The sequence below is a fragment of the Carassius carassius genome, chromosome 42, assembly GCF_963082965.1.
Source record: "Carassius carassius chromosome 42, fCarCar2.1, whole genome shotgun sequence".
Taxonomy (NCBI): Eukaryota; Metazoa; Chordata; class Actinopteri; order Cypriniformes; family Cyprinidae; genus Carassius; species Carassius carassius.
Window position 1 is genome coordinate 15611023 of NC_081796.1, and position 27828 is coordinate 15638850.

Genomic DNA, 27828 nt, shown 5'->3' on the forward strand with positions numbered 1-27828 from the left:
GTAATGAATGTCTAAAAAATATACATCCATAAATATCTTCTCAGGTGTTAAAACTGTATCAATTTCTTGCAATTTGAATATCAATATTTTCAATATTTTTTGTTATATTAGTTCCAATGTTTGTTTGGTAAATAATGGTTTGATACATAGGTTATGTTTTGGTGTAAAAGTTAAATTTGTATTATTTTTTCATTAAAAAAAGGGTACATTTACAATGTTAAAAACTGGGGAAACAAGTCATCACATTCTATGAAAAAAGTCTATAAGATCAATAGCATCCATTTAGAAAATACATTAGAATTTTGTAAACATACAGAACCTGAATCTCAAATATATACCTAACCTACCTTTAAATGTGTGACAGTCAGGACCAGCTTCCCCTTTTATGTGTGCTATTTAATTGATGCAGGGCCGGCTTTGCCGACAGGTGACACAGGCGGCCGCCTGGGGCGCCATCTGCTGGACGGGGCGCAAAATAGCAGAATTAAAAAAAAAAAAGTTAATTAAATGTATGTATCTGTCACGATCGGTGTTTCAAGGAAACACGGAGAGGGAACCAATTGCAGGTAAGACATTTATTAAGGGGTAATCCAACGGGGTAAACAGTCCAGGTAGGATCAAAACCAGAGTATCCAGTAAACCAGAAAACAGACAAGAACACACGGCAAGATCAAGACTACGGATTAACTTTAACATAAGACATTAAACAAGGACTCCGTAACACAGACTCAGACAGACCGGGTATAAATACACAGAAGGATAATGAGGGAACAGGAGACAGGTGGGGAACAATCAATTACTCAACAGGAGGAAGGTGACCAAATAAGGGAACAGGAAGTGATAAGGTGACAGACACCGTGAGAAAGGAGGATACCTAGTGGAAACCCAGGGAACACAACCCAGGCACTGTGACAGTATCGTATTATGAAAGCTGCGCACACGCTCTACACTTTTACTGTGCACTGTCCATACACTGCTTGTATTTGTCCATTTTATTTTACTAGATTTACAATCCTAAAAAACAACTGAGTCACTCTGACAGGCAGCTGTCAAACTCAGCTGCTCAGCCACCGAGAGTGGCGCGAAAACATCTGACAGCTGGTTTTAGCGCTTTAAATGATGGGGTAAATGAAAACACGTAATAAAATGAAAACACTATAACTGCTTTTCCTTGAGGTGAGATCTTAATGCTTCTCTATTGTTTTCTACTTTATCCTTCAGGTTATTGCTTTTAAAAAGTTGTTGTGTGAACATTTAAAATAAAAAATGAATAACTATGGATTAACTGTGGAGTTTCTTTTCCCCGGGGGGGGGGGTCTCTCGCCTTGGGCACCAAATAACCTAGAGCCGGCCCTGAATTGATGTGGTCTGTTCTGTAACTATCCTAACCCTTGAGGCTGTTTTCACGACTTATGTGTCTGTTTGCTCAGAAGACAGGTGGGGAACAATCAATTACTCAACAGGAGGAAGGTGACCAAATAAGGGAACAGGAAGTGATAAGGTGACAGACACCGTGAGAAAGGAGGACACCTAGTGGAAACCCAGGGAACACAACCCAGACACTGTGACAGTACCCCCCCTCTACGGAGCGGCTCCCAGACGATCCACGACAGACACAAAACAGAGACCAGGAGGGAGGCGGACAGGTGGAGGCTCAGGGGGAGGGACGGAGGGCCAGACTCACTGAGGGGAACAGACAGAAACATAACAGAAACCAAGAAACACAAAACAGAAATCCATGAAGGACATCAAGTGGCGCCCCCCAGGGCGGAGCAGAAGACCACCACGTCCTTGTGGACGAAGCCAGAGTCCTCCAGGGCGGAGCGGAAGTGCCCCACAACCGTGTGGTCAGGGCGGAAGGCCCCCAGGGCGGAGCAGAAGACCACCACAGCCATGTGGTCAGGACCAGAGCCCCCCAAGGCGGAGCAGACCTCCGTGCGGCTGGACCAACGGGACGACAAAACTCTGGTAATCCCCTGGTGTCCTTACTGGACTCCAGAAGATTGGTGCTGGCCTGACACTGCTCATGAAGATCATTGGTGACTTGCATTTGTTCATGAGGATCAGCGGTGACTTGCATTTGTTCATGAGGATCAGCGGTGACTTGCATTTGCTCATGAGGATCAGCGGTGACTTGCCTTTGCTCATGACGATCAGCGGTGACTTGCCTTTGCTCATGAGGATCAGCGGTGACTTGCCTTTGCTTTTGAACCTGACTCGACTCCGGAGGGTCAACTGGAACCTGACTCGACTCCGGAGGGTCAACTGGAACCTGACTCGACTCCGGAGGGTCAGCTGTGACTCATCCTGTGCAGCGGCGCTGGTCAAGCAGCCATCTTGGGCCATGACTCTGGACAGGCAGCCATCTTGTACTGTGGTGCTGGGCTGGCGGCCATCTTGGGTAGTGGCGCTGGACTGGCGGCCATCTTGTACTGTGGCGCTGGACTGGTGGCCAATTTGGGCATTGGCGCTGGGATAGCGGCCATCTTGTGCTGTGGCGCTAGGCTGACGGCCATCTTGGGCTGTGGCGCTGAACCGGTGGCCAATTTGGGCATTGGCGCTGGGTTAGCGGCCATCTTGTGCTGTGGCGCTTGGCTGGTGGCCATCTTGTGCTGTGGCGCTGGACCGGTGGCCAATTTGGACATTGGCGCTGGGCTGGCGGCCATCTTGGGCTGTGGCGCTGGAACAGTGGCCAATTTGGGCATTGGTGCTGGGTTAGCGGCCATCTTGTGCTGTGGCGTTGGACTGACGGCCATCTTGTGCTGTGGCGCTAGGCTGACGGTCATCTTGGGTTATGGCGCTGAACCGGTGGCCAATTTGGGCATTGGTGCTGGGCTGGCGGCCATCTTGGGCTGTGGCGCTGGAACGGTGGCCAATTTTGGCATTGGCGCTGGGTTAGTGGCCATCTTGTGCTGTGGTGCTTGGCTGGCAGCAGTCCAGGCAGGGTCAAAACCAGAGTATCCAATAAACCAGAAAACAGACAAGAAACACGGCAAGATCAAGACTACGGATTAACTTTAACATAAGACATTAAAAAAGGACTCCGTAACACAGACTCAGACAGACCGGGTATAAATACACAGAAGGATAATGAGGGAACAGGAGACAGGTGGGGAACAATCAATTACTCAACAGGAGGAAGGTGACCAAATAAGGGAACAGGAAGTGATAAGGTGACAGACACCGTGAGAAAGGAGGACACCTAGTGGAAACCCAGGGAACACAACCCAGGCACTGTGACAGTATCGTATTATGAAAGCTGCGCACACGCTCTACACTTTTACTGTGCACTGTCCATACACTGCTTGTATTTGTCCATTTTATTTTACTAGATTTACAATCCTAAAAAACAACTGAGTCACTCTGACAGGCAGCTGTCAAACTCAGCTGCTCAGCCACCGAGTGTGGCGCGAAAACATCTGACAGCTGGTTTTAGCGCTTTAAATGATGGGGTAAATGAAAACACGTAATAAAATGAAAACACTATAACTGCTTTTCCTTGAGGTGAGATCTTAATGCTTCTCTATTGTTTTCTACTGTATCCTTCAGGTTATTGCTTTTAAAAAGTTGTTGTGTGAACATTTAAAATAAAAAATGAATAACTATGGATTAACTGTGGAGTTTCTTTTCCCCGGGGGGGGGGTCTCTCGCCTTGGGCACCAAATAACCTAGAGCCGGCCCTGAATTGATGTGGTCTGTTCTGTAACTATCCTAACCCTTGAGGCTGTTTTCACGACTTATGTGTCTGTTTGCTCAGAAGGAAAGGTGAGGGTTTTTTATGACTTGCGGCTCTTAAATACATCATAGCTGAAAATATTTGTGCTCAGGTCTTGTGCGAACGACTGCCATAGCAACTTCTCACAAAGGTGCTCCGTGGGACTGTGAGTGATGCACCCAAAACATCACAGTGAGCCGTGTGCCTTTGAAGAGCTTGAGAAGGAGAGTCAGGACATTGCCAGCACTTCAGTGATTCACACACACCTCTAGTGTTTACAAGGAGCCACAAGGTTATTTACTGCCTAGTAATCCTCAGAAGCGAAGCACCTGCTATGGTAATGATATCATAAAAACAGGACTTCCCATCATAGCAGAGATCTCTATAACTTACAGATACTGAACTTCTGACTTTTCATGTAACTGGTAACTGGTCCTTTAACTGAAAATCTTGCTCTCTGCTATAGGTATAATTAAATTTTGTTTAGTGACAAGCTGAAACTATTGTTTTTAGAAGTCTGACAGTCCAGAAAACCAAGCCAAATATCTGCATACTTTTTGAGTAAACCAGCAATGGCCAAAAGATCACATTAAACTCCCTCACTGAATTACAATAACTTTAATAAACACCTTGCCAGACATACACCCACTCTATAATACGAGAAATACAATGCAAAATTTCTGTTGGCCTGCACCTCAAGAGAGAAACAGAAATTGAAGAAATACCATCATCTGTAAATATTCATAGTTTTATGTTTGCTCTGAGCAAGTGGAAGGCAGTCATAATAAGCTGACAAGTTGAGGTTAAAATTTTATACTTGCTGATTTGTCTGAGGTACAGTACACAAGGGTACTTCTTAGTGGTAAAAGAAAAACAGAGAAATGCTTATGAAAAATTTTAGTCTTTGGGGATTTTCTTGATTCACACACACAAACATGTAGAATATAATCATACTGCAGTCATCTTTCATAACATAAAGAATACCCAAATGGGAATTTGAAAATTTCATTCTCATAGCTGATTTTAGATCCATTACATTATACAGCTATGTACAAGGCTGTCACGATCGGTGTTACAGAGAACACAGGAGAGAGAACCAAGTGCAGGTATGTGACTTTATTAAAGGGCAAATCCAAAGGGTAAACAGTCCAGGCATGAGTCGAAACCAAAAACATCCATCCAAACATAAACCAAACAAGAAGACAAGGCAAGGGCAAGAACTGACGGACATGAATTTACATTACATTTAAACAAGGACTCCGTCACTAAGACTCAGACAGACCAGGTATAAATACACAAAAGGATAATGGGGAAACAGGAGACAGGTGGGGAACAATCAATTAACTAAACAAGGAGGAAGGTGACCAAATAAGGAGACAGGAAGTGATAATATGATAAACACCGTGGGAACTGAGGACACCTAGTGGAAACCCAGGGAACACAACCCAGACACTGTGACAGTACCCCCCTTCTACGGAGCGGCTCCCAGACGCTCCAAGACAGACACAAAACAGAGACCAGGAGGGAGGCGGACAGGTGGAGGCTCAGGGGGAGGGACGGAGGGCCAGAAAAGAAAAACATGGGGAACAGGCACCAGAATGTAAACACAACACAGAAAGACCAGGAGGGAGGAGGAACGGAGGAGGTACAGGGGGAGGGATGGAGGGCCAGACTAACAGAAAGGAACAGGGACCGACATTAACACAAAAACAAAAGGAAAAAAAACAACATGAAGCCCCCCAGAGCGGAGCAAAAGACCACCACACCCTTGTGGTCAAGGCCAGAGCCCTCCAGGGCGGAGCGGAAGACCACCACAACCGTGTAGTCAGGGCAAGCGCCCCCCAGGGCGGAGCGGAAGACCACCATGTCCGTGTGGTCAGAGCGGAAGCCCCCCAGGGCGGAGCGGAAGACCACCATGTCCGTGTGGTCAGAGCGGAAGCCCCCCAGGGCGGAGCAGAAGACCACCACAACCTTGTGGTCGAGGCCAGAGTTCCCCAGGGCGGAGCAGAAGACCACCACACCCTTGTGGTCAAGGACAGAGTCCTCCAGGGTGGAGCAGATGACCACCACGCCCCTGTGGTCGATGCCGGAGTCCAACAGGGCGGAGCAGCAGACCACCCAGTGACTTGACTTGACTCCGAAAGTTCAACGGTGACTGGCCCTGACTCCGGAAGGTCAACGGTGACTGGCCCTGACTCCGGAAGGTCATCGGTGACTGGCCCTGACTCCGGAAGGTCATCGGTGACTGGCCCTGACTCCGGAAGGTCATCGGTGACTGGCCCTGACTCCGGAAGGTCATCGGTGACTGGCCCTGACTCCGGAAGGTCATCGGTGACTGGCCCTGACTCCGGAAGGTCATCGGTGACTGGCCCTGACTCCGGAAGGTCATCGGTGACTGGCCCTGACTCCGGAGGACCAGCGGTGACTGGCCCTGACTCTGGAGAGGTCACTGGCACCTGACTCGACTCTGGACTGCCTGTGGAGACTTGAGACGCCTCGGCATCGGGCACCGCCTCGGCCTCCGGAACGGCATCGGGCACCGCCTCGGCCTCCGGAACGGCATCGGGCACCGCCTCGGCCTCCGGAACGGCATCGGGCACCGCCTCGGCCTCCGGAACGGCATCGGGCACCGCCTCGGCCTCCGGAACGGCATCGGGCACCGCCTCGGCCTCCTGAACGGCATCGGGCACCGCCTCGGCCTCCTGAACGGAATCGGGCACCGCCTCGGCCTCCGGAACAGCATCGGGCACCGCCTCGGCCTCCGGAACAGCATCGGCCACCGCCTCGGCCTCCGGAACCGCATCGGCCACCGCCTCGGCCTCCGGAACAGCATCGGCCACCGCCTCGGCCCCCGGAACAGCCTCGGCCTTCGGAACAGCATCGGGCACCGCCTCGGCCTCCGGAACAGCATCGGGCACCGCCTCGGCCTCCGGAACAGCCTCGGGCTCCGGAACAGCATCGGGCACCGCCACAGCATCGGGCACCGCCACGGCCTCCGGAACAGCATCGGGCACCGCCTCGGCCTCCGGAACAGCATCGGGCACCGCCTCGGCCTCCGGAACAGCATCGGGCACCGCCTCGGCCTCCGGAACAGCATCGGGCACCGCCTCGGCCTCCGGAACAGCATCGGGCACCGCCTCGGCCTCCGGAACAGCATCGGGCACCGCCTCGGCCTCCGGAACAGCATCGGGCACCGCCTCGGGAACGTCCTCTGGGCTTTGAGGAACGGTAGACGCCTGTCTCCTCCTCCTCCGCCCTCTATGTTGGCGAGTCGGTGACACCTTGTCTGGAGACTCAGGCGTTGAGTCGGCCATCTTGTGCTGTGGCTCCAAGCTGGCGGCCATCTTGTGCTGTGGCGCTGGGCTGGCGGCCATCTTGTGCTGTAGCGCTGGGCCGGCGGCCATCTTGTGCTGTGGCTCTAAGCTGGGGAACGGGAAAAAGACATACCGCTGGATCTCAGTGTGACGGAGTCCTTCGGTCACGATCGATGTTACAGAGAACACAGGACAGAGAACCAAGTGCAGGTATGTGACTTTATTAAAGGGCAAATCCAAAGGGTAAACAGTCCAGGCATGAGTCGAAACCAAAAACATCCATCCAAACATAAACCAAACAAGAAGACAAGGCAAGGGCAAGAACTGACGGACATGAATTAACATTACATTTAAACAAGGACTCCGTCACTAAGACTCAGACAGACCAGGTATAAATACACAAAAGGATAATGGGGAAACAGGAGACAGGTGGGGAACAATCAATTAACTAAACAAGGAGGAAGGTGACCAAATAAGGAGACAGGAAGTGATAATATGATAAACACCGTGGGAACTGAGGACACCTAGTGGAAACCCAGGGAACACAACCCAGACACTGTGACACAAGGCATCACTTTAAATAATATTATCCACATACATTAAAATCAAATATAATCTCAGGTAGGATATGCAAAATGACTTTTTTTGCCAGGAAGACTAGTCTAATTATTGGTCTTAATTGGGCTATAGCCAGTTCTAGGTTCACCTAACTATATATATATATATATATATATATATATATATATATATATATATAAGGGGGCATTTACATAAAATATGTTCTTGCTTTCAATATATATAACCATCTAGATGGAGTGAAAAGGAAAGGAAAGGAATCCAGGGGTCTTAAAAGATGAATTTTTTTTTTTACGTAATACGAAATCTTCAAAGGCAGAACTTTAAAAAAAAATAAAGACACAATTTAAAGCATTTTTCAATGCAAACTGTAAAACATTATGTTATACGTACATGTGTAAATGCTTCAATTAGCATGCTTAGACAAACAGAATTTTTTTTTTACGTTTAATTTAATTCTTGTTTCTTATTCGTGGAATTTACTAGCAATTTCTGATGGAAATTTGTTTCTAAATTTTTTCAGTGTTGTCAAAACTAAAGCATTGAAACATGGCTGTCTATTCTCTTGAATAAAGCAACAGAATCGTACATGCTTATCCCACTGGATGTCAACATTTCACAGAGTTTCATATGCAAGTCTAACTGCATCGAATGGAAAGCAGCATCTGTTGAGACTTCCTGATGAATAATGGATAGGACTGAAGAGAAGCTTTAGGCCTGATCCACACAAGAGTCCCTCACGGATAGGATATAACCCACCCCGGGTTATTGCTGGCCAATACCTGATTCACATATTTCACCCTCCCTTCATGAACCAGCACTGACCAGGGCCACAACAGAGATCATGCAAACTGGTCATAGTTGCCTGAGACATTTCTCTTGACAACTTATACAAAAACTGCATGACGTTAGCGTAAAAACACAAACAAATTGGCCTAACAAATCAACATTTAGGCTACATAGTTTACACAAAACAAGCTCAAAAAAGAGGTAACAATTCACGTCTTCCAAAGATCCTGTTTTCTAACAGTCATTGCTGAAAATAATATAGGCTACTCTTATTTTCCTTAAGGACAATCTTACATGGTATTATCTTCTAAAATAATATGTAAAACAAAGGCATAAAATAGATTGAAACGACAGAACATGATTCATTTCCTTTTAAAATAATTAATTACTATCTTGCATTGTTTTATACTATGTTGGAAAATGTTAGTTCACATGCTGCAAGTGCAGGTGTACCGGTGTAGGATTTCATGAACATCATCCTCACTGGCAAACGACAGGATACAGGCTTAGATGGTGAGTAAATATTGCTTTTTTTTTCCCACAATCAATCCATTTGTGTTCTTTTGGCTTTCTGTTATAAAGTATATTCCATTATCGTTCAGAGAGAAATTGCCTCAAACGACTGAATCCGTGAGTGAGCTGTCCAAATTAATTGTGAACCGATTCAGACATTTCATTAACCTGTAAGACCGAATCAAGTGATTCATTCACAAATCAGACACTGCTTGTTTGATTCCCAAAGAGACAAAAGAAATATGCACAAAATGACTGCTGAGACAAAATGTTTCACTTGGTATACACTAATATCTTGTGTCAGACAACTATTTATCATTAAAACTTCAGTGGGGCCGTAACACAGGTTTTCTTATTAAAAGCGGAGATTGGAGTATTGGAGTAATATTTGAAGAATGCCTAACTGCCACATGTCATGTGAGCCAATCATATAATGACAATGACATCAATGAATCAGTCATGTTTGGTGAAATGAACAGTGTACTGCAGTAAAATAAAATGAATCACAGCTGTCATGCTTGAAAATATTTTGGTAATTACAATTTTTATACAAGTCATTTCATTACTTTTCGTAATAATTAGGCTAATCACAGACTACGTTGAAAGCAGCAGTAATTAGCAATCTGTATTAGTGCTTTTTTGAGTAAGCAACACTGTTATGTTACAGCAATTAAAAAGCAAAGTGGCATGTTAAAATAACATAATATCATCCAAGTACTCAGTTTAAGACCAACAGTTTCCATCTCCTCAGAAATAGATGCATGTGCTCCTTTATTCACAATGTGACACTAACATTAAAATGTTAAGACAGGAAAAGACTGAAGAACAAAGCAAAGATGACTAAACATGTTAAACTATGTATCCAGTTGTGGAATGATGTGATTTTTTTTAAATCCCTTTTTAATCCAGAGGTCTGATAATTAAGCATATTAACTTTGGATGAATTTAAAAATTTAATTTCTTCTCTGAACATCTTAGCAGTCCTCCAAGTTGGGGATGGCAACCTTCGACTGTATGTGCACATCTGGCAGCACAGATTAATTATTTTAAGATTTACCTGTAGGCAATATAACCAAACATAATTAAGGGGGATGCCCAAAGGCATAAAATAGATTGAAATGACAGAGCTTGGTATATAATTGGATAAGGAGCTTGATTAATTTCCTTCTACAAAAATTCATTAATACTTACCAAATCCATATTTCAAAGTGGGCATTTTAATTGTATTACCTTCCATTTCAAGTTATTGATTTATTACAGAGTTGACTTCACTGTTTAAACTAAAGCTTCTGCATTATCAGTCCAGTGCAAACAAGCATCTCTCTTTAGACATGAGCTTCAACTGACATTAGTAAATTTACCTTTCTGTAATCCCTGAAGTACAATCACGGGCCATTAAGACTGTACAACTAGTCCATTAAGAGAATACAACTGCAAGGACTAAATAAAAAACAGTGTCACCTTGAGTTTCAGGCAACTTTTAATCTGTGCATAATATTGTCGCATAACCATAGTGCAAATTAATTGAGTCACATTTTGACAGCTTTTTCAGGAACCGCAAAAGTTAGATTTAGAAGTTAGTTAACACAGTTAAATGTTGCCAAATAGTTACTAAAGCAACAGATGGCATGTGAGTGCTTTTTGATGTCGAATAAAGACATAACCATTGCTGTGGTTTTCACTTTATCATAGGTTTGCAAATCACAAATTGTATATACAAAGTTGGTTAACTTATGATCACATTCTGAATTAGAAACCACACTATGCAGAATTAGATATATGAGAAACATTTTATCCTTTCACTTTGAAATAAAAAAAAAACACAATTTTAATGTTAACACAAATCCCTTATTATCAAATAAAGGGGAAAAAATACAATATTTCACACAATACAATGTTGCAGATCACAATTTTCACAAAACTAAAAAAACTAGATAAAATTAGATAATTAACCTTAAAATTGTTTCAACTGACCAAATCTCACAAATGTTCATATTTAGATTAAATGACAAAATTAAGAATATAACGGCAATTCACCAAATGTATTGAGATTGTGTGCCATTTGTGCTCACAGAAAATATTAAAGGGATAGTTCACCCAAAAGTATGGAAGAAAGTCAATTGGTACCATCAACTTTATTGGTGGCCAACATTCTTCAAAATATCATCATTTGTGCTCAACAGAAGAAATAAAATCATAAATGTTAGGAACAAAATGATTTTTGGTTGAACTATCCTTTTAAAGTTGGGGAGTGGTCTTGCCTCAGGGGGCATCTTATCCCATCTTACCCCCATGTGTAGTTATATTTTTGCTTGTAATTACAGCTATATATAGTTATACGTAGCTATATATAGGTCTACTTTGGCAGCCACACCCAGCAGACACACATTTTCAATTAATGTGACTGGATACCAATATTTTTTTTTTTCTTCCTCCCTGCAGGCAGAAAGTAGCAAAATAGTATAGTCTTCTTCTAATAGTATAAAATAGTACCACAATCTCAGAATCATACTGAAATGTATGAATGTATGTCACATATATATCAAGGTCTGGAATAGTTTTACATATATCTTGAAATTCATAAATCAAAAGTGATTACATATTCAGAGAAGGCTTGTTGCTCCACTGCGAAAAGAAACAGCAATATATAACTCCTAACAAGCCACATGTGAGACAGATCAAGGAGGGGGTCCACATATGTACCTAAGTTAAGTGTGTTAATTTATGGCTGTTTGCTAGAGAGGGGGCAGAGATTCCCTTGAGATTCATGCTAGAGCAAGTAGTGATGTATTTGAATAATAATGCATAACTACTTATACTTGTCCCATGTGTGGTTTAACCTGCATGTGCGATGAGCTTAGAGACTTGGCAGAGGTTTGGGGAAGACCTAAAAAGATGAATTAGTGCTGTAGGACACCTCAACCTTTCGAAAAAAAAAAAAAAAGTGTAACCCATACTCATTGGAAAAATTGACCTGTGGCAACACTTCTGCAAAATATTGCTTCGTGCATGTTTTGCAACACTTTGAAAGTGAAATGTCCAGTGCGTGGTGCTTAAAAGCACATTCAGTTTTATCATAATTTTTTCTCAATAAAAATTTAAAATTCTGTGAGTTATAAAAACATATTTGGTTTTATCTGACACAGATGAACAGGATGAACATAAATCTGGCACTGTTTTAGTTCCTTCTTTGTTGTGTGGATCACAGCATTTCATAATTTAAAATTGTTTGTTGAATAGCCCTAAAAGCATTTTCAGTTTTATCTGACACAGTCATCCGAGTTGGTTGTTGTACATATTATGGCAGCTATAGGAAAATGCATTTTCCTATGCATATGAATTTTGGCAATGTGTTTTTTATTTTTTTATTTTTTTTACCTTATATGTATCATGACATTTTCTAATTTAAATGTCCGGTGAGCATCACTAAAGGGACATTTAGTTTTATCTGTATCAGATCCATGTGAATCTGGCGACATTGTATTGAGTTGGTTGGTATATGTATCATGGCAGTTCAAAAATTGCGAGAAGCTGTGCAAAAAATAAGCCTTTATTAATCAATAATCGGTTCCTGCAATCATAATTTGTGTGAAAGAAATAAAAGTTATTGGTATTTTACTGCCTCTAGTGTTCACTTCAGCTGGAAACTGCATGAATTAAATGTAAATGTAAAGGAATGTTTTTGCAGTTTTGAAAAAAAAAAATAGGTAGAGGGGTGTTTTTTACAGTGAGCCTGTGTTGTTTTTTTATAAAAAAGAGATAAATTATAATTCTGCATTACTCCCAAACACCAAGCCGTGAGGCCAACCCTCACAACACTTAAGTGTAATATGCTAATAATCATCAAAGCCCTCTCCGGACACTAAATGGGCTTGCTGAATGCAAATGATGCATATTTATTCTAATCTTAAGTTTTGGTGTTAATTACCTAGGTCTGACAGGACCTGAACTTGTAAACTGTATGCTTGTGTGCTTTCATCAACTGCTCACTATGAGCTGCTGGTCATCTGGGCAGGTTAGTAGGTGCTGCTGTCAGTTATTCCAAGAGATAGAGGTCCACAGTTGATTACAGTACATCCTACACAAACATGCACGCTCTCTCTGTGAGGCTGCATGTAACACATGGCACTTCAGCAGTGTACTAAGAACCTCTCCATATCCCATTATGGCTCTGGCTGGCACACGTTCTTTGCCAACTCACGCCTCTCTAAAAATACCCAACACTGACCAAACAGGGCACTCGCAAGGGATACATCAACAGGTATAAACAAGTCAAAAAAGCCTTTCTTAAATGCTGTCCTCAATGAGAGAGACAAGAAAGCAAACACTGTTTACTTAGCAAATTAGTTTGCAAGCTAATGGGTGGCTACCCCACTAGCCACCCTTGTAAATGGTATAAAACCGTAAGTGGCTCTCAGAGCTTTCGAGTGAGAAATAGTAGAGCCCTTAGAAATCCTCCACATGTTCATCTGTTAATGTAGCCGACAAAAAGGTACATGATGACCGGGAGAGCTAATGGAAAAGGCTTGGTGATTCATGATTCGGATAAGTAGTTTGAAAGCTAGTTTGTTTACCAAAGTTCATACAGTTGTTTAATTGCATGCAGAAGTACAGTATGATGATGCTCACAGCTATAGTAGCATGGAAATAATAATGCTAAACACAAGTAATAAAATGTTTAACTAACAAAAATGCATAGTTTGAATAGCATAATAAAAGATAAGAGGAAAAGTATATTTTTGATGTTCAAGGCTGTACATTTATAAAACCCTGTATTTTGGTGCAAATTCATCTGACACTCAGTATAAGCAGCAAAATTTTAAATATGAGAACATGGTCAGGTTGTTTGATGTGGACATCCTGAAAACATGAACAAAACTACAAATGGTAAAAGAATTCATGACCCAGACAAGCCAACATAAAGTAAGTTTTGTGTTGTGAAATCACCATGGTAGCAACTGGGGTTTATTTCACATATTTGAATGTAATTCAAACACATTTAGATTTGAAAATTCATATGCTCATTTTATTTAGATTTTTTTTTTATCTGGAAAGGGTTATTATTATATTATATTATATTATATTATATTATATTATATTATATTATATTATATTATATTATATTATATTATATTATATTATATTATATTATATTATATTATATTATAGGAATCCACTCTGTGTTGTTTTGAAGTCATTCAATAAACTTCATCTCTCTCTCTCTCTCTCTCTCTCTCTCTCTCTCTCTCTCTCTCTCTCTCTCTATGCTCGGCAATGTCTTTATTTTCTGCATAAATGGGAAATATGTTGAAAGCATTAATTTTATGATTCTCTGCATGTAATAACCCATTTAATGGCTCGTTGAGCCATGAGACAAACTCCTCTCAGCTCAAAAGGAAACAAACTGAGCAAGAGATTTCATATACAGTAGAAACATACACTGAGTTATCCTGCTTATTATAAGCTAACATGAGACAAAAACTAATAAACAGAACTTTATATAAATCACAAAGATTGCACACAAAATGACAACATACCTGCATAAATGGGGAATATGTTGAAAACATTAATTCTTTGATTTTCTTCAATTCATAATAACTGTTGGCACATGGAGAGTAAAGCATGCTAATATGCGCTAATCTCACTCACAACCGCAAAAAGTTTTGAATTGAATTAGAATTTTGATTGAATTTATTCAATCATACAATCATTCAATCAATCATCAACTCATTTTCATAATCCCACATCACAATGTTTATCAAAGCAACAGCTTCTATTCAAAATATATAATCAAATGCCAGTAATTTTACCATTTAATGACTCGATGAGCCACGAGACAAACCCAAAAGGAAGTGAAGTGAGAGAGAAAAGTGTGTGCTTGAACAAGTACAGTAAATACGGAAATGCACTTAATGGATCATTAGTTAATTCAAAGAGTTTGAGACGTGAGATAATGTGCTTGTCAATGTTTGCTACTAAACTTATTTAAATTCAGGTCTTTCGGGACACTTTTTGTCATCGAGATGACTGCTCATAAAGGTATTAATAATTAGTAAACATTTATAAACCTTCTGCAAATTATTAATAGTTTCCACTTTAGATTGGGTACGGCAAAAACATGAACAAATAATTTATAGATTATTTGTTAAGATGTGTAAATAGAGGTCTACACAACAAACAAAGCCGACAAATAAAAACCATATGAACTGAAAGTTTACTGATATGTGTAAGCATGTCAATTTACATTAAATAATCATATTTTAATCATTAGGTAATGTTTAGTAAGTTTAGTAAACATTAACAAGAACAAAGATGTAAATAAAATGTCATCGTTAAATAGATTAAATGAAATCAAATTTAAAACATTTCAATGTCTGGTTTTATGTTCAAGGACATTTTTCTTTATAAACAGCAAAGAATGGTACAGTATTTATTGGATATGTGTTTATTTATTTTTGTAACATTGTAGATGTCTTTACTTTCACTTTTGGTTAATTGAATGCATCCTTGCTAAATAAAAGTATTAATTTTGTAGAAAAAAAAATGTCTTACTGACCCCAAACTTTTGAACAGTTGAGTATAATAAGCAATTTGGGTATTGTATTGGGTTGCCGCTTGATTTCCAAAGAAAAATCTGTTCCCTGAAGCAAATCCAGTTTAGAACCACAGTTTCAGACAGACTACAATATGGTTCAGCTGAACATACACACAAAAAACTCCCCCCAACAATTTTAGCATAAAAACCAAGAAAAATTGCAGTGGTCTTTGCTACATGTAACCTGTTGTTTCTCTTCCAGCAAAGACCATTTGCAGCAGACATCTATAGGAGGGAGATAATTTCCTGCTTTACCTCCGAGGCGGCTGCAGCTCAGGCCCATTGACATTCAGCGTGCAGGAGTGCAGAGACTGACATTAGAGACAAGAGAGAAAAGACAAATAGGAGCACTCTTAAGCAAGAACCTTTGCCTCTACGTGGAGATGCAATCTGCAGCAGCATATGGGGCGATTTCTCTGCACTTCAGGTTATTATAGGGACTACAATAGAGTGAATGGGGGAGGGCTACTGTCATAGCCAATCATGAGAAGTGACAGCACTGCATCGAAACATACAGGCAGCACCTTTGTTTTATTATGCACTGCTCACTTTGATTTGTGGAGGGCGAGTACTTGGAAGAGCCATTCTAAATCCCAGCACTGACATTACACCAAAGGATTGCAGGGGTCGCAGCACTCAGCTTGGCATAGTGCATTAGTAATTGTCCCATAGATTAATTCATGAGCCTAAGGATAAATCACAAAGTAGTAGACTGAGAGATGAACTTCGGTGCCATTCGTCAGATGTTTGACATGTATTACTGAGTGAAATGAAGAGCAGATGCAGAGCATGAAAGGGTACGTGAAGATCAGAGAGGAAGAACAGAGGGACTCAGATTTACAGGATTATAAGCACTTCTGCAGGGCAATCAATAAAAAAAAATTCAGATAAAATATTTAGAAGAGCAAAAATGACAAAATATGTGCTGTTAATTGTATCATGTCATTGGGCCGGGTATTTGATACATCCAGGAGAATGACTACCCTTTGATGAAAATGTAATTACAGATAATATGTGATAAGAAGAAATTTGATTTAGTTTCTGATCCAAGATCTCTCATCTTGCTCTCTAAGATTATTCTATAAAACTACACATGTAAAAGTTTGAAAGATTTGTCACCCACGCATTAGTGTGTTAGATACAGAACCGCACATCTTTTTAACAGATGCCTAGCATACAAGCTTCACTAAGCATTGCAGCTTTTCTAATATCCCCCCTTTCTCTGACTGAGTTATTCAGGGGATTAGCAGACCATTATTTTTTTTTATTATTATTTTTTTTTTAATAGTGCCCAATGTCACAGCTTAGTGGAGGCATTTCTCTAGCTGCGATTAGCGGTGCCTTTAGAATATGCAAATGTAAAAGTGGGTAAAATTGGTCCATGTTAGATAAGAAGTTGAGTCTGCTCAATATTTTTCTCATTTAGTATTTAATTTCCCGTAAAGTCAACATAAAAACTATGTACTGTATACCCTTAAAAAGTTTGGAGTTGGTAAGATTTTTAAAAAAGTTTTTGTCTCATTTGCTCACCAAGGCTTCAATTGATCAAAAATATTCAGTAAAAGCAGTGATACTGTGAAATATTATTGCAATTTTAAATATATATTATTATAATTTAGATATGTGACACAAATCTGAATTTTCAGAAGCCAAAACTGTAGCCAATAGTGTTCAGTGTAACATGATCCTTCAGAAATCATTCTAATATGCTGATTTGGTGCTCAATAATCATTTAATAAACATGATCAGTATTGAAAAAACTTGTGCTGCTTAATATTTTTTTGTATAAACTTTTTTTTAGGATTTTTTTATTAAAGTTCAAAACATTATTTATTTGAAATAGAAATATTTTGTAACATTATAAATGTATTTTCTGACATTTTAGATCAATTGAATGTATCCCTGATGAATAAAAGGTTTTTTTTTTTTTTTTATCTTACTGACCCCAAACCTTTGGACACTAATGTGTACATGAAATCAAATGATATACCTTCTTACTGTGAACAAATCATTGGAGCAATTGCAAACAGTTCACTTTGACTTTATTGCTTGTATATTAACCACCATGGCTATAATCATAATACTCAAACTGCAAATAATGTGTAATCATAAGCTTATGATGAGAACAACCACAGTATGATGGTTTAATTTAGGCTTCAGGTGTCTTTATCTTGACACAATTTTAAATATTGCAGATTTCGATGCTATACAGGTCTTGGCTGCATACTTTGGCACAATGATATGGATAATCTCTGCCTGAACACTCCGATTATGATTGCAGAAATGAGGCTGAATATTTCCCAGAGGTATAGGAGTGTGTTTGTTTAGTGAACGCAGCTACAGCATGACAAATTCCCTTCTATGGAGGCTACGGTTTCTAAGTCTTCGAGCATGCTTAGTTTTCCTACACATACCATTCCTCTTACACCCTGAGATTTGCTCTAATTTAAATTATCAATATTTCTGACCACAGTAATCCAAGCTCATTATTAGAGAGCAGACTGTTAAACCCAGGCTAAAATGTGTAGTGGATGTTGTGACTATTGTAAATATGGCTGTGTGCGGGATTTGACCCGCATCCAGTGGCGCAATAAATCCCGCAGAAATTGCAAGCCTGTGCCCTGCCTGGTTCTGTGTTAGTAAAGTTCGGTATAGAAATGTGGGTGTAATTTTTTTTATCCAGTCACAGCTGTGATATACAGTTTAATTATAAATGATAAATACTTCTTTGATGTATTTAAAGCCCTAAATATTTGGCCATATTTGTCTTACAGCATAAGATAATAATCTGTAGAAATCTCAGAGCAACCACAAAACATTCCAAACTGCTTGTTTGGTTGTGGCCTCAGAGCTCCCAAATACTATCTCTAATAGGTCTCTAAAGGGGCTTTGGCACTAGATGAACATATTCATATTTCCTATAACTATTTGGTGTGTCCGCGCCACACAATCTGGAAATTGTTTCAGTTAGGAACACCTGTTGTGGGGACTAAACTAGCTTCTACTTCAGAGTAGGGTCTGACTCAGCACAATAGGAACTACCAGTGACGTATACTTATGTCGATTGACCTGAACACGCACCATACGAAACAGCAGTGTTGGGGAGTAACTAGTTACATGTAACGGCGTTACGTAATTTAATTACAAAATTATTGTAACTGTAATTAGTTACAGTTACTAAGAAAAAATAAAATTACGAAGTAATTTATTAAAAATAAATTACAGTTACTTATGAAATTTTTTATGATTACAAAGGGGATTACATTTGAATATTTACACACATCCACATACAGATTTAACTGATTTCTTTCCCAAATTGCACTGACTATTCTGAGACATACCGCCCTAATAGTTTCCGGGATGCGGAAACACAGTCTGGTTTGTAGAATCCAGTCATAAAAACGAAATGCCTAACGCGGACGGAATATGCCACATTTTGGATAACTAAATCAAAAGTAGGTCAGTACACTTGAATCAAAACATGACATGGACTAGTGTCTGTGAATATAAAGCCCCAGAAATGCAATATATGACTTGCACATTCTGCGTGTCTGTGGAAATCAAGCGCGGACTGGACATCGGGAGAACCGGGACAATTCCCTGTGGCCTGGCAGCCGATTTTGCCCCATTATTTAATATCATTATTGTATATTTATTTATTTATTTATATGATATACAATTATCATTATATATTGTATATCATTATTGTGAATTGTTAGTCATGACTCACGCGCTCTCCGCGCCTCCGCCAAACGGTTTGGATCAGACTCAGAGTAATCAATGCAAGAGAGAGAGAGAGAGAGAGAGAGAGAGAGAGAGAATAGAGTGGACTGCTGGAGCAGAGAAGCAGAACTACTCTTCAGGGTTTCAGGTCAGTTTCATCTGTAAAGATGCTTTTTTGTCTTTGTTTTTTTATTTATTTAATCAAGCAGCAGCATGTTGCTTATCAGTCATCACTCAAAATACTATATAAAGGACATCATTATTATCTGTTGTAATGTTACAGTTTAGCTGAATAAAAATTCCGATTTTTTTTTTATAGGTTCAGGGGGAGCTACGACAGACCACAACACAACCCTTACGAAAATTAACATTTTAATATTTAACTATAAATCCAGAGAAAATGGTTACTATTGTTTAACTGTGATAACCAAAAATGTAAAATTATTTTACAAATGTATTTATTTAAAAATAAATACAAATCCATTTGCAAAAAAAAAAAAAAAACAAGGTTATTTTACCTTTATATAAGCTAATAAAAGCATGGTAATTTTTGTAAGGGAAAAACATGACTCGTGTACAGTATTAGGATTTTTCTATAAAGATATTGTGGTATTGTAGAGTATTGTATTGTAAAGTATAGTTTTGTTCAATCTTGAGTATTAAAGTCATGAGAGAGATGGATAACAGGGCAAAATAAAGAGACTGAAGAGAAAAATAGAAGTGAAAGTGCAGTTCAGGAGAGTACTTTTAATTATTTTGCATGTCCCCAAATTAAAGATTTAAACCTTTTTTATGTCAGGTCCATACAAAAAATAGTTTTGTCCATGAATTTGTTTGTATGAGTTTGAATTTTCCAGTCTGAATTTTTTTCCCAGTCCGCCCCTCCTGTAAATTAATGGCAAAGACATGGTTTCATTTACTACACATATATAGGCCTACTGAAGCTCGCAGTGTTTTCAACCTCTGCCGCCTCAATATATGAGTACACGAGCACATAAACATAATTTCTGGAACTGCTCTGTGTCACTTCATGTGCATTTTACTTATTTTGAGAAAACTATCATCATATACAAGAGACAGAAGTTTAAAAAAAACACCAATGTTTCTGGAGTTTAGTACACAGAATACGTCACATGCTTATTAGATAAATGTATTTAAGTTGATGTATATGATTTTATTTATTGTTCTTTAATTTTCACAAATTTAGAAAAGTAATCAAAAAGTACTCAAAAGTAATTAGTTACATTACTTTAATAAAGTAATTGAAAAAGTTACACTACTATTACATTTTAAACAGGGTAACTTGTAATCTGTAACCTATTACATTTCCAAAGTAACCTTCCCAACACTGCGAAACAGTACATCCGCCATTTTTAAAAAGCTGTGTAAACACACAGTTTACATATATTTACTCCACAAACTAACTCCACAAACACTGAAAACAGCGATAGATGGACGGATGCTGAAGCCCATACTTCTCCATCCTCCAGTCATTTGATGTTGTTGGATGCTTAAATGACGTCAATCTCTGTGGTAATTAAAGTGGGTGAGTTGTTTGATTATTTCTTAATTAGTATTCCCATTAACACCATTATTCATTTATTCAGACCGACTGGGGTATGCAGAACAAAAGGTGGGATCTGTCATGTTAACAGTCTAATATATATAGGTTAGTCTGATCAATGTTTGTGTATTGGAATAGAAGAGAGTATTTTAATTTTTAAAGCAGGACACATTTCAGAGTCTGAATGTTTTTGCAAGTCACCATAAGAAGGTAACATCAGATTATTAATAAATCATCAAAAAGAATCTTTTTCAACATCCAGTGCTCAGCTACTTAATATTGTTGGGTGAGGCCACCGATGTCTAAAAAATGTGTTTAGTTAGACTACATGAATAAATGGTTGTCAATTGAGAAAAATACAATTTTTTGCTTCCCAGAATGGTGCAGTTACCTCGTTTACCAGCAGGGGGCAACTGACTACACTGACGAGCTAAACCTTGACCCCTGAGGTGAGACTTCATTAAGGTTTAATTAACTGGGTAAAATGAATCTCAATACTGCTGGGTGTGTTTAAAATAAGTTCGTGGGAAATGATTGTAGGATAAGTTGTTGCACTTAAAATAACAGCAAATAATACGCTGAATTATCTAACACAAACATTGTCGCAGGATTAATTTATTTGCATCAAATAGATGTTAACTACATTGGATTGTTTTTCATTTTCATACTGAATATACACTGTTACTCACAGCAGTATGCCCATGAGTTAAAAGTGCTTAGGCTTTATTACTAGTCTGCTTTAAGAGACAAGAGCAAGTGCACTCAGAGTACAGCAACCACTGTGCTATTAGATGAAAAGCTCACTCCTGTGTCTAGAGCCTATAGTCATAACAGAATCTCCACTGCCTGGAGAAAAAAGGACAGAAATTGTGCGTGTGCGATTGAATAGTTGTATATATGTGCATTATAGAAGTGTGTGGGAGAGATAGAGATGAAAATAGAATAGGAGACAGACAGCCAGCAATAGGGAAAGAGAGAATAACAAAATTTGGGTCTGTGTTTGTCTGTGCCATTCGAGGTTACATAGGCTGGGGAGAAGTCGCTTCTGTCTTCACTTTAAGTCGATCAGACACAGTATTTGTCTGGCAAAGGAAATAGTTTTCATCTGTCAAATGCTTATCAAAAATGTTTGGAGGTCTATATAGAAAGAGAGAATTCCATTGATGTGAAGGAAAGCACTTTATATTTTTTTATATAATATTTGCAATTCGGACATAGAAAATTTCAGGACTGTGATTATTTTTCTCATTATTTTCTCATAGTAATCATAACTTTACATCTCACATTATTTAAGACTATGTATCTCACAACCTCAGTTTATAGCCTACAGTACCTTACAATTGCAACAATTTTTTCTCATAATTTCAACTATATATCACACACTTTTCTCATAATTGTGGCTATAATTTTTTTAACAGTAGTGTAGATGAATTAGTCTATTTTAGACTAATTCGGACTGTATATCTCACATCCGCAACTTTATTTCTTTTAACTGTGACTTTGTAGCTTACAACTGTAATTTATACCTCACAAATTCAACTTTATTTCTCACAGTTGCACTTTGATGTCTCACAGTGTGACTATTTCTCATTTCAAACATAATCAAATTCTTCTTACAATAACCTGATTTATGCTTTACTCTGAATCAGAACAGACATCCATAAGATGCTGTTTGGAAACACAGGCAGTCAAAATACAATGAGCGTGATCCAATTCCTAATCATAATTTCAACCATCACCAAGAAAACAGCATTTGCTTAATGTCAAAAGAAAACAAACAGTTTCTTACAAGGAATTTTAGAAGGTCAGTTTGACTTTCTGGCCTTGTCTACAAACATATCTTGATTAATACAAGACCTTTGCTAGAAAGCATTTCCCTTCAAATCAATTTCAAATCAGTCATAAAAATAACAGCTCATTAGGAAGATTGTAGAATCTGCGCACCTCCACCTAAAGACAAATGTTGTTATTTCAGCTTGGCTCTGCGTTCAAGGTGTTGTTTAGAGTCCCTTAATACCCAATTTACTTACAGAAATTAAGTGAATTAATCTTTCGGGAACTGCCTGCACAGATGCTTGCCATTTGCTTTTAAGTGGGAAAAGTGTTGGTATAGAAATGACAGGCCATACCAAATATAGTGACAAACAAAGAAGCACATTACAAAGCAGCTTATTCAATTTACCTTACCATGTAGCCTCGCTGCATCTACGTGTTTTGTAAGGACAAGCAAATTGACTTGAACTCAGGTGACCAAGCGTTACATCCTGAGGCAGCAGTCTTGTTTTCCCATAGGGTGTGCAACATAAGAACTGAACTAGACGAGTGGGTTTAATTTCAGTGTTTTCCTAGCATTGTATTGCTCAGTAATGGTCTAATTCTTAATTGCTATGCTTTTTGCAAGTCCTTTGTTTCTATCTGTCAAATAAAAAAAAACATTTTGTTGATTATGGGTAACAACTTTTTGTTCTACTTAATTGCTGCTTCTAGAACAGACAGAAGTGCTCGATTAAAATACATTGGGAATGACATCATATATACAAATAAGATCTAAATTTAGATCTATAATAACATTTCTCAAACGTCTAATGAAATCTCAGTTTCTAAGAGGAGTCTCCACTGCGCAACATTCACAGTCACATGTACACATTGCACTGAAAATTATATTCCTCAAAATTTTTCTCACAATTTCAACTTCACAGCTCGCACTTCTGACTTTATTTCTTATTGCTCTGAAATAGGGATTGCAACTTTAAATCATTGCGACTTCCTCACACAACTGTGTCTTTGTGTCTCAGAAATGTGACAATTTTTCTCATAATTGTTACCGTTGCTTGTAACTGTGACATTATGTCTCATATTTGTGACTTTATTTCTTATAGTCATATCCTTATTTGTTAAAATTTGAGCTTTATATTTCACATTTGCAACTTAATTTCTTATATTTACAACTTTATTTCTAACAATTGCAAATTTAGAACAATGGTGGCTATTCTTATAATTGCGATATTGATTGCAACTATTTCTCACAATTGTGACTTTATTTGTCAAAATTCCAACTTTATTTCTCAGAGTTGCAACTTTGCCTTCTGAATCGTGACCCTTTTTCTCATAATTGAATAACTCTTCTGAAAAAGGAATACCAGCATCATTTTAACTGCCATGTTGAGAAGAATTTCTGATAAAATCTTTGTCTCTAAGAGGAGTTTCCATTGAGCAAAATCCACAGTGACATGTTCACATTCCACTAAAATAACTTTGCTTCTGATCAGGTCATTGAGCTGCCACTTTGACTATATTTTGCTGCTATACAGAGAGCACAAACCCTGTCAGCAAGTCGCACTGATTGCATAAATTAAGTAAATTATACTTATTCTGTCCATTGTCCAGAGTAATTACAAATGACTCTGCTTCTGTGCAGTGGTGAAACTAAAGTGAATAAGAAAAACTCCATCCAAATTTCATTCTCAGCAGCAGCCGCCATATAGGCCAAATCAGTCCAGTTACCTTTTCTTCTTAATCAGACCCACGAGAGCTCGTGGGGAGATGGATGTTTATATCAAATGCTCCATTAGCCTTGGATAACAAAGAGAGAAAGAGATTTCAAAACCTCTGCAGCTCAATTAACATTTGCTAACTTTATCTCAAACCTCCATCCTTCTGTCAGAGGAAGAATCAACTATCTCAGCAACTCAGTTCCTCTCCCACATGTAGAGCTGGAAAGATTAATTAAAACATTTCTGTAGGTGAATGATCTTGTTGATTAATCATTGTTTTGGCAAGCTTTTTTAAGTGAGTCTTGGCTGCATCTAAATTTGGGCCATGAAGTGACTGACTATTCCAGCCTGTTAATCTTATTATTCCTGGCTATCTGTAGTCTGTCCGGCAATAAACATTTCTGCTTACTTGCATGCTTGCAGCAAGTGTGTGCAATAAATCAGTATTGGTGAAATCAGTCATTCATAATTCTCACAGTGAAAAAATGGTTGACTATGAGCTGCATTAGGTGTTGATGTAGAACAAACGTGGATTTTATTTTATAAGACATACCATCAAATTATTTCTAAAAAACAATTTCTTTTTGACTCTATTGATTTTGCAGTGCTAACTCTCTGCAAGGCAATTAGTCAAGTAATTAAATTATGTAGTAATATTAAAGTGGTGGGTGCATCAGACTAAATTAAAACCCATTCCTAATTCCACAACATTGTGTGTTTCCAAAAAATTTTTTTTGCTTTCTTTTAGAAAAGTGTGTTCCTAATTTTCTTTTAGAAACGTGTGTTCCTAATATATCGTTAACAGTCTCATTGTCATATTTGGCAAAAAACAACAACAACTATAGATATATATATATATGTATGTATGTATGTATGTATGTATTTCTTCACCAAGCATAATAATAAAGTAGAAAAGGTTACACTTTCACTGCTGCATGCTGCAAGATGCACAGAATGGTACATTTGACACTAATTTACTTAACACAAAAATAATTGTGAACAACACACTATCTTTTCTGTTTTTAAAATTACTTGGCTATTATGTATCTTTTTTATGGATTTATTTATTTTAATGTAATTTAAATTAGTCCAATGTGTGTAGCATTAAAAGAGGGAATTTAAAGTAAAAATCGAATGATTTGGGATGGTAATCATTTTTTTATTAATTTTAATAAACATATATATCTTTTTATATTTTAAAAAAGTGACTTAAGTTTGAACAAAATAAATCTATTCATATAAAACTGAAACGCTGTCATAGTACTTTTGCATACAGTGCTGCCGTGATTCTTTAGGTTAATGGTTTTAGGTTAAATATCATCTGCACCACCTAGGCTAATTATGTGTCCCACCTTTCCACCAATTCTCGAAAGATTGTTGGTCTTTGCCGACCGTAATAAACTGCAATGTAAATGCAATGACCACAAGACAAGATCAACATGCAACTGCAAATAATGCAAGTTTCTTCAGAAGAATTCATTACTACACCGGTTACATCTGTAGAGTAAATGCCATCGGACTTATTGACTAAAGAACCCCAGCGTGCCAGATGCCTCCCGGTGCCCACCACTGCAAAAGAGCCACCGAATCAACTGCAACTTACGGGGTGATGGAGAAGCTGCCTGAGAGATGCTGATGTGGCTTAAAATCCACAGCAAGAGCTTCAGTCCGGTCCCGGCGGGTGTCTCCATCTTCGACTACAGTGAGATCAGCGGAGACGCAGTTACTTTTCTCCACAGAGCGAAGCCTCTAGATGAGCGAGACCCGCAATAACCGAAGCTTCTCGGCTCTGGTACTCGGTGTCAATCAAATTCAGCGCAACAGTTCGGCTTTTCAGAAGCAAAAGACTACAGTTGAGCACTTTAATGCGGTATTTCAAGCCATGTCGGAGCGCGTGCGCCTGACTCGCTGAGGTCGCTGTCCAGGTGCTGAAGTTACTACACGCAGCGAGCTGACAGCGCGCTCTCGTTCATATAAACACAAAAACCCTCTCTCCTCCTAGTTGGTACGTTCCATAAAACAGTGGAGCAGCCCTCGCGGGACAGGGCCCATTGCTTTGAGCGCCTTCTCTTGGGCAGCAAAGAATAGATAACATTTGAATGAGAGTTGCTTTTATGTTTTTTTAACTTAAGCTGTTTCTGGAGGACTAATGATAATGGGCAAGATTTTGGCCGTGGAGTTCACTCAAATTACAAGGGCGGTCGTACGAGATGTTTAAGTAATTAAAACTAATTATTACTGAAGAAAGATATACTTATTGTACAAACGTGTCCGCTAGAGGGGTCTGTGGAAAATCGACAAAGAGAAAGAAAAAGAAAATGTTTTTAGGGCTGTCAAAGTTAAGACGTTACCTTGAGATACTGATTATGTTGGCACAGTAAGACTTTACAATGAAGTCCCATAGTAATGCATTAACTAACAACGAGTAGTACATTATAGTTTTATTAACCTATGTTCAAATTGCTATTTATTGCAACCATTTATTGTTAGTTTCATCTTAGTCAAAGTCGATTAAATAATGTTTTTGCCTACAACTTTGGCTTTTAATAGTTTTAATATGGGGTTAAGTGATTAATGACAACATCTTCATTTTGGGGTGGAGAATCCCTTTAGAGAGGAAATTCTTTCAGATCCAAGCGTTAAAATTACTTTTTCCAAATAAACGCTCACCTTTTTTCTCACATTTTGTTAACAGTTTTCTTTAACAAGTGCTGCAGTTTATAAATCTTGTTGCAGAGCAATTCATTTAATTGAAAAAATAAATAAACTTTTTCTTTACTATTTGTTTTTATTAAAGAAAGTGCATGAGAGACTCCTTTTAATCTAAACATAGTGCTGATATTCACATAATTTTTTTCTCTTAATATTAAATAATAGTTTAACATGAATAAAAACTTAATTTAGATGCTATCACATGAGCATGTTTTTAAGCTATTAAATAAAACACTTTTTAAAAAGATGCATCATGTTAAACTTTCTTTCAACAACAGATGAATTGGATTCACAGCCTCCTGAGAATATTATTCCTTCACGGGCTTTTTCTTCCTTTCTGGAACAAAAGTACCCAGCAATCCTTACCTGCATATGCTTGGATTTTTGTGTGATATTTACAAACCTGTTTGAAAAGCAAACTCTCAGCAGAGTGTGAAAGAAACACCATCTGTGCAAAGGCAGAGAAAGACAGCAGATACTTTCCCTTTTCTCCAGGTTCTCGTCTATCAAAAGCAGTGCTGCTGAAAATGCAACACGTCTTATCCTGTGATTTTTCCTCTATTGCTGAGCAGGTGTTTGGAGTAATCACTTCAGGATGGAGATAAACATTTGCTTTGCACCGCATCAGCAAGCACAGTAGGTAAAGAAAAACAAACTTAAAAGAACAATTCACCCAAAAATGAGAATACTGTCATCATTTACTCAACCCCACGTCATTCCAAACCCAGAACTTTCTTTCTTGTGTGAAACACAAAATGTGATGTTCAGCAGAATGTCTGAGCCGCTCTCTTCCCATCATAATAGTCCATATGACATGTTCTCGATATTCCAAG

The 27828-nt window shown here is 38.8% G+C and overlaps 1 protein-coding gene across 1 annotated transcript in view; it reads right to left on the reverse strand.

Annotated features, from left to right (window-relative positions):
• The window catches only part of LOC132123913 (contactin-associated protein-like 2), a 394838-nt gene extending 368616 nt beyond the window's left edge, over positions 1-26222 (reverse strand). The window contains exon 1 of the mRNA XM_059534600.1: positions 25887-26222. Coding sequence (XP_059390583.1) covers positions 25887-25974 — 88 coding nt within the window. The 5' untranslated portion in view covers positions 25975-26222. The remainder of the gene's footprint in view (positions 1-25886) is intronic.
• Positions 26223-27828: the final 1606 nt, after the last annotated feature.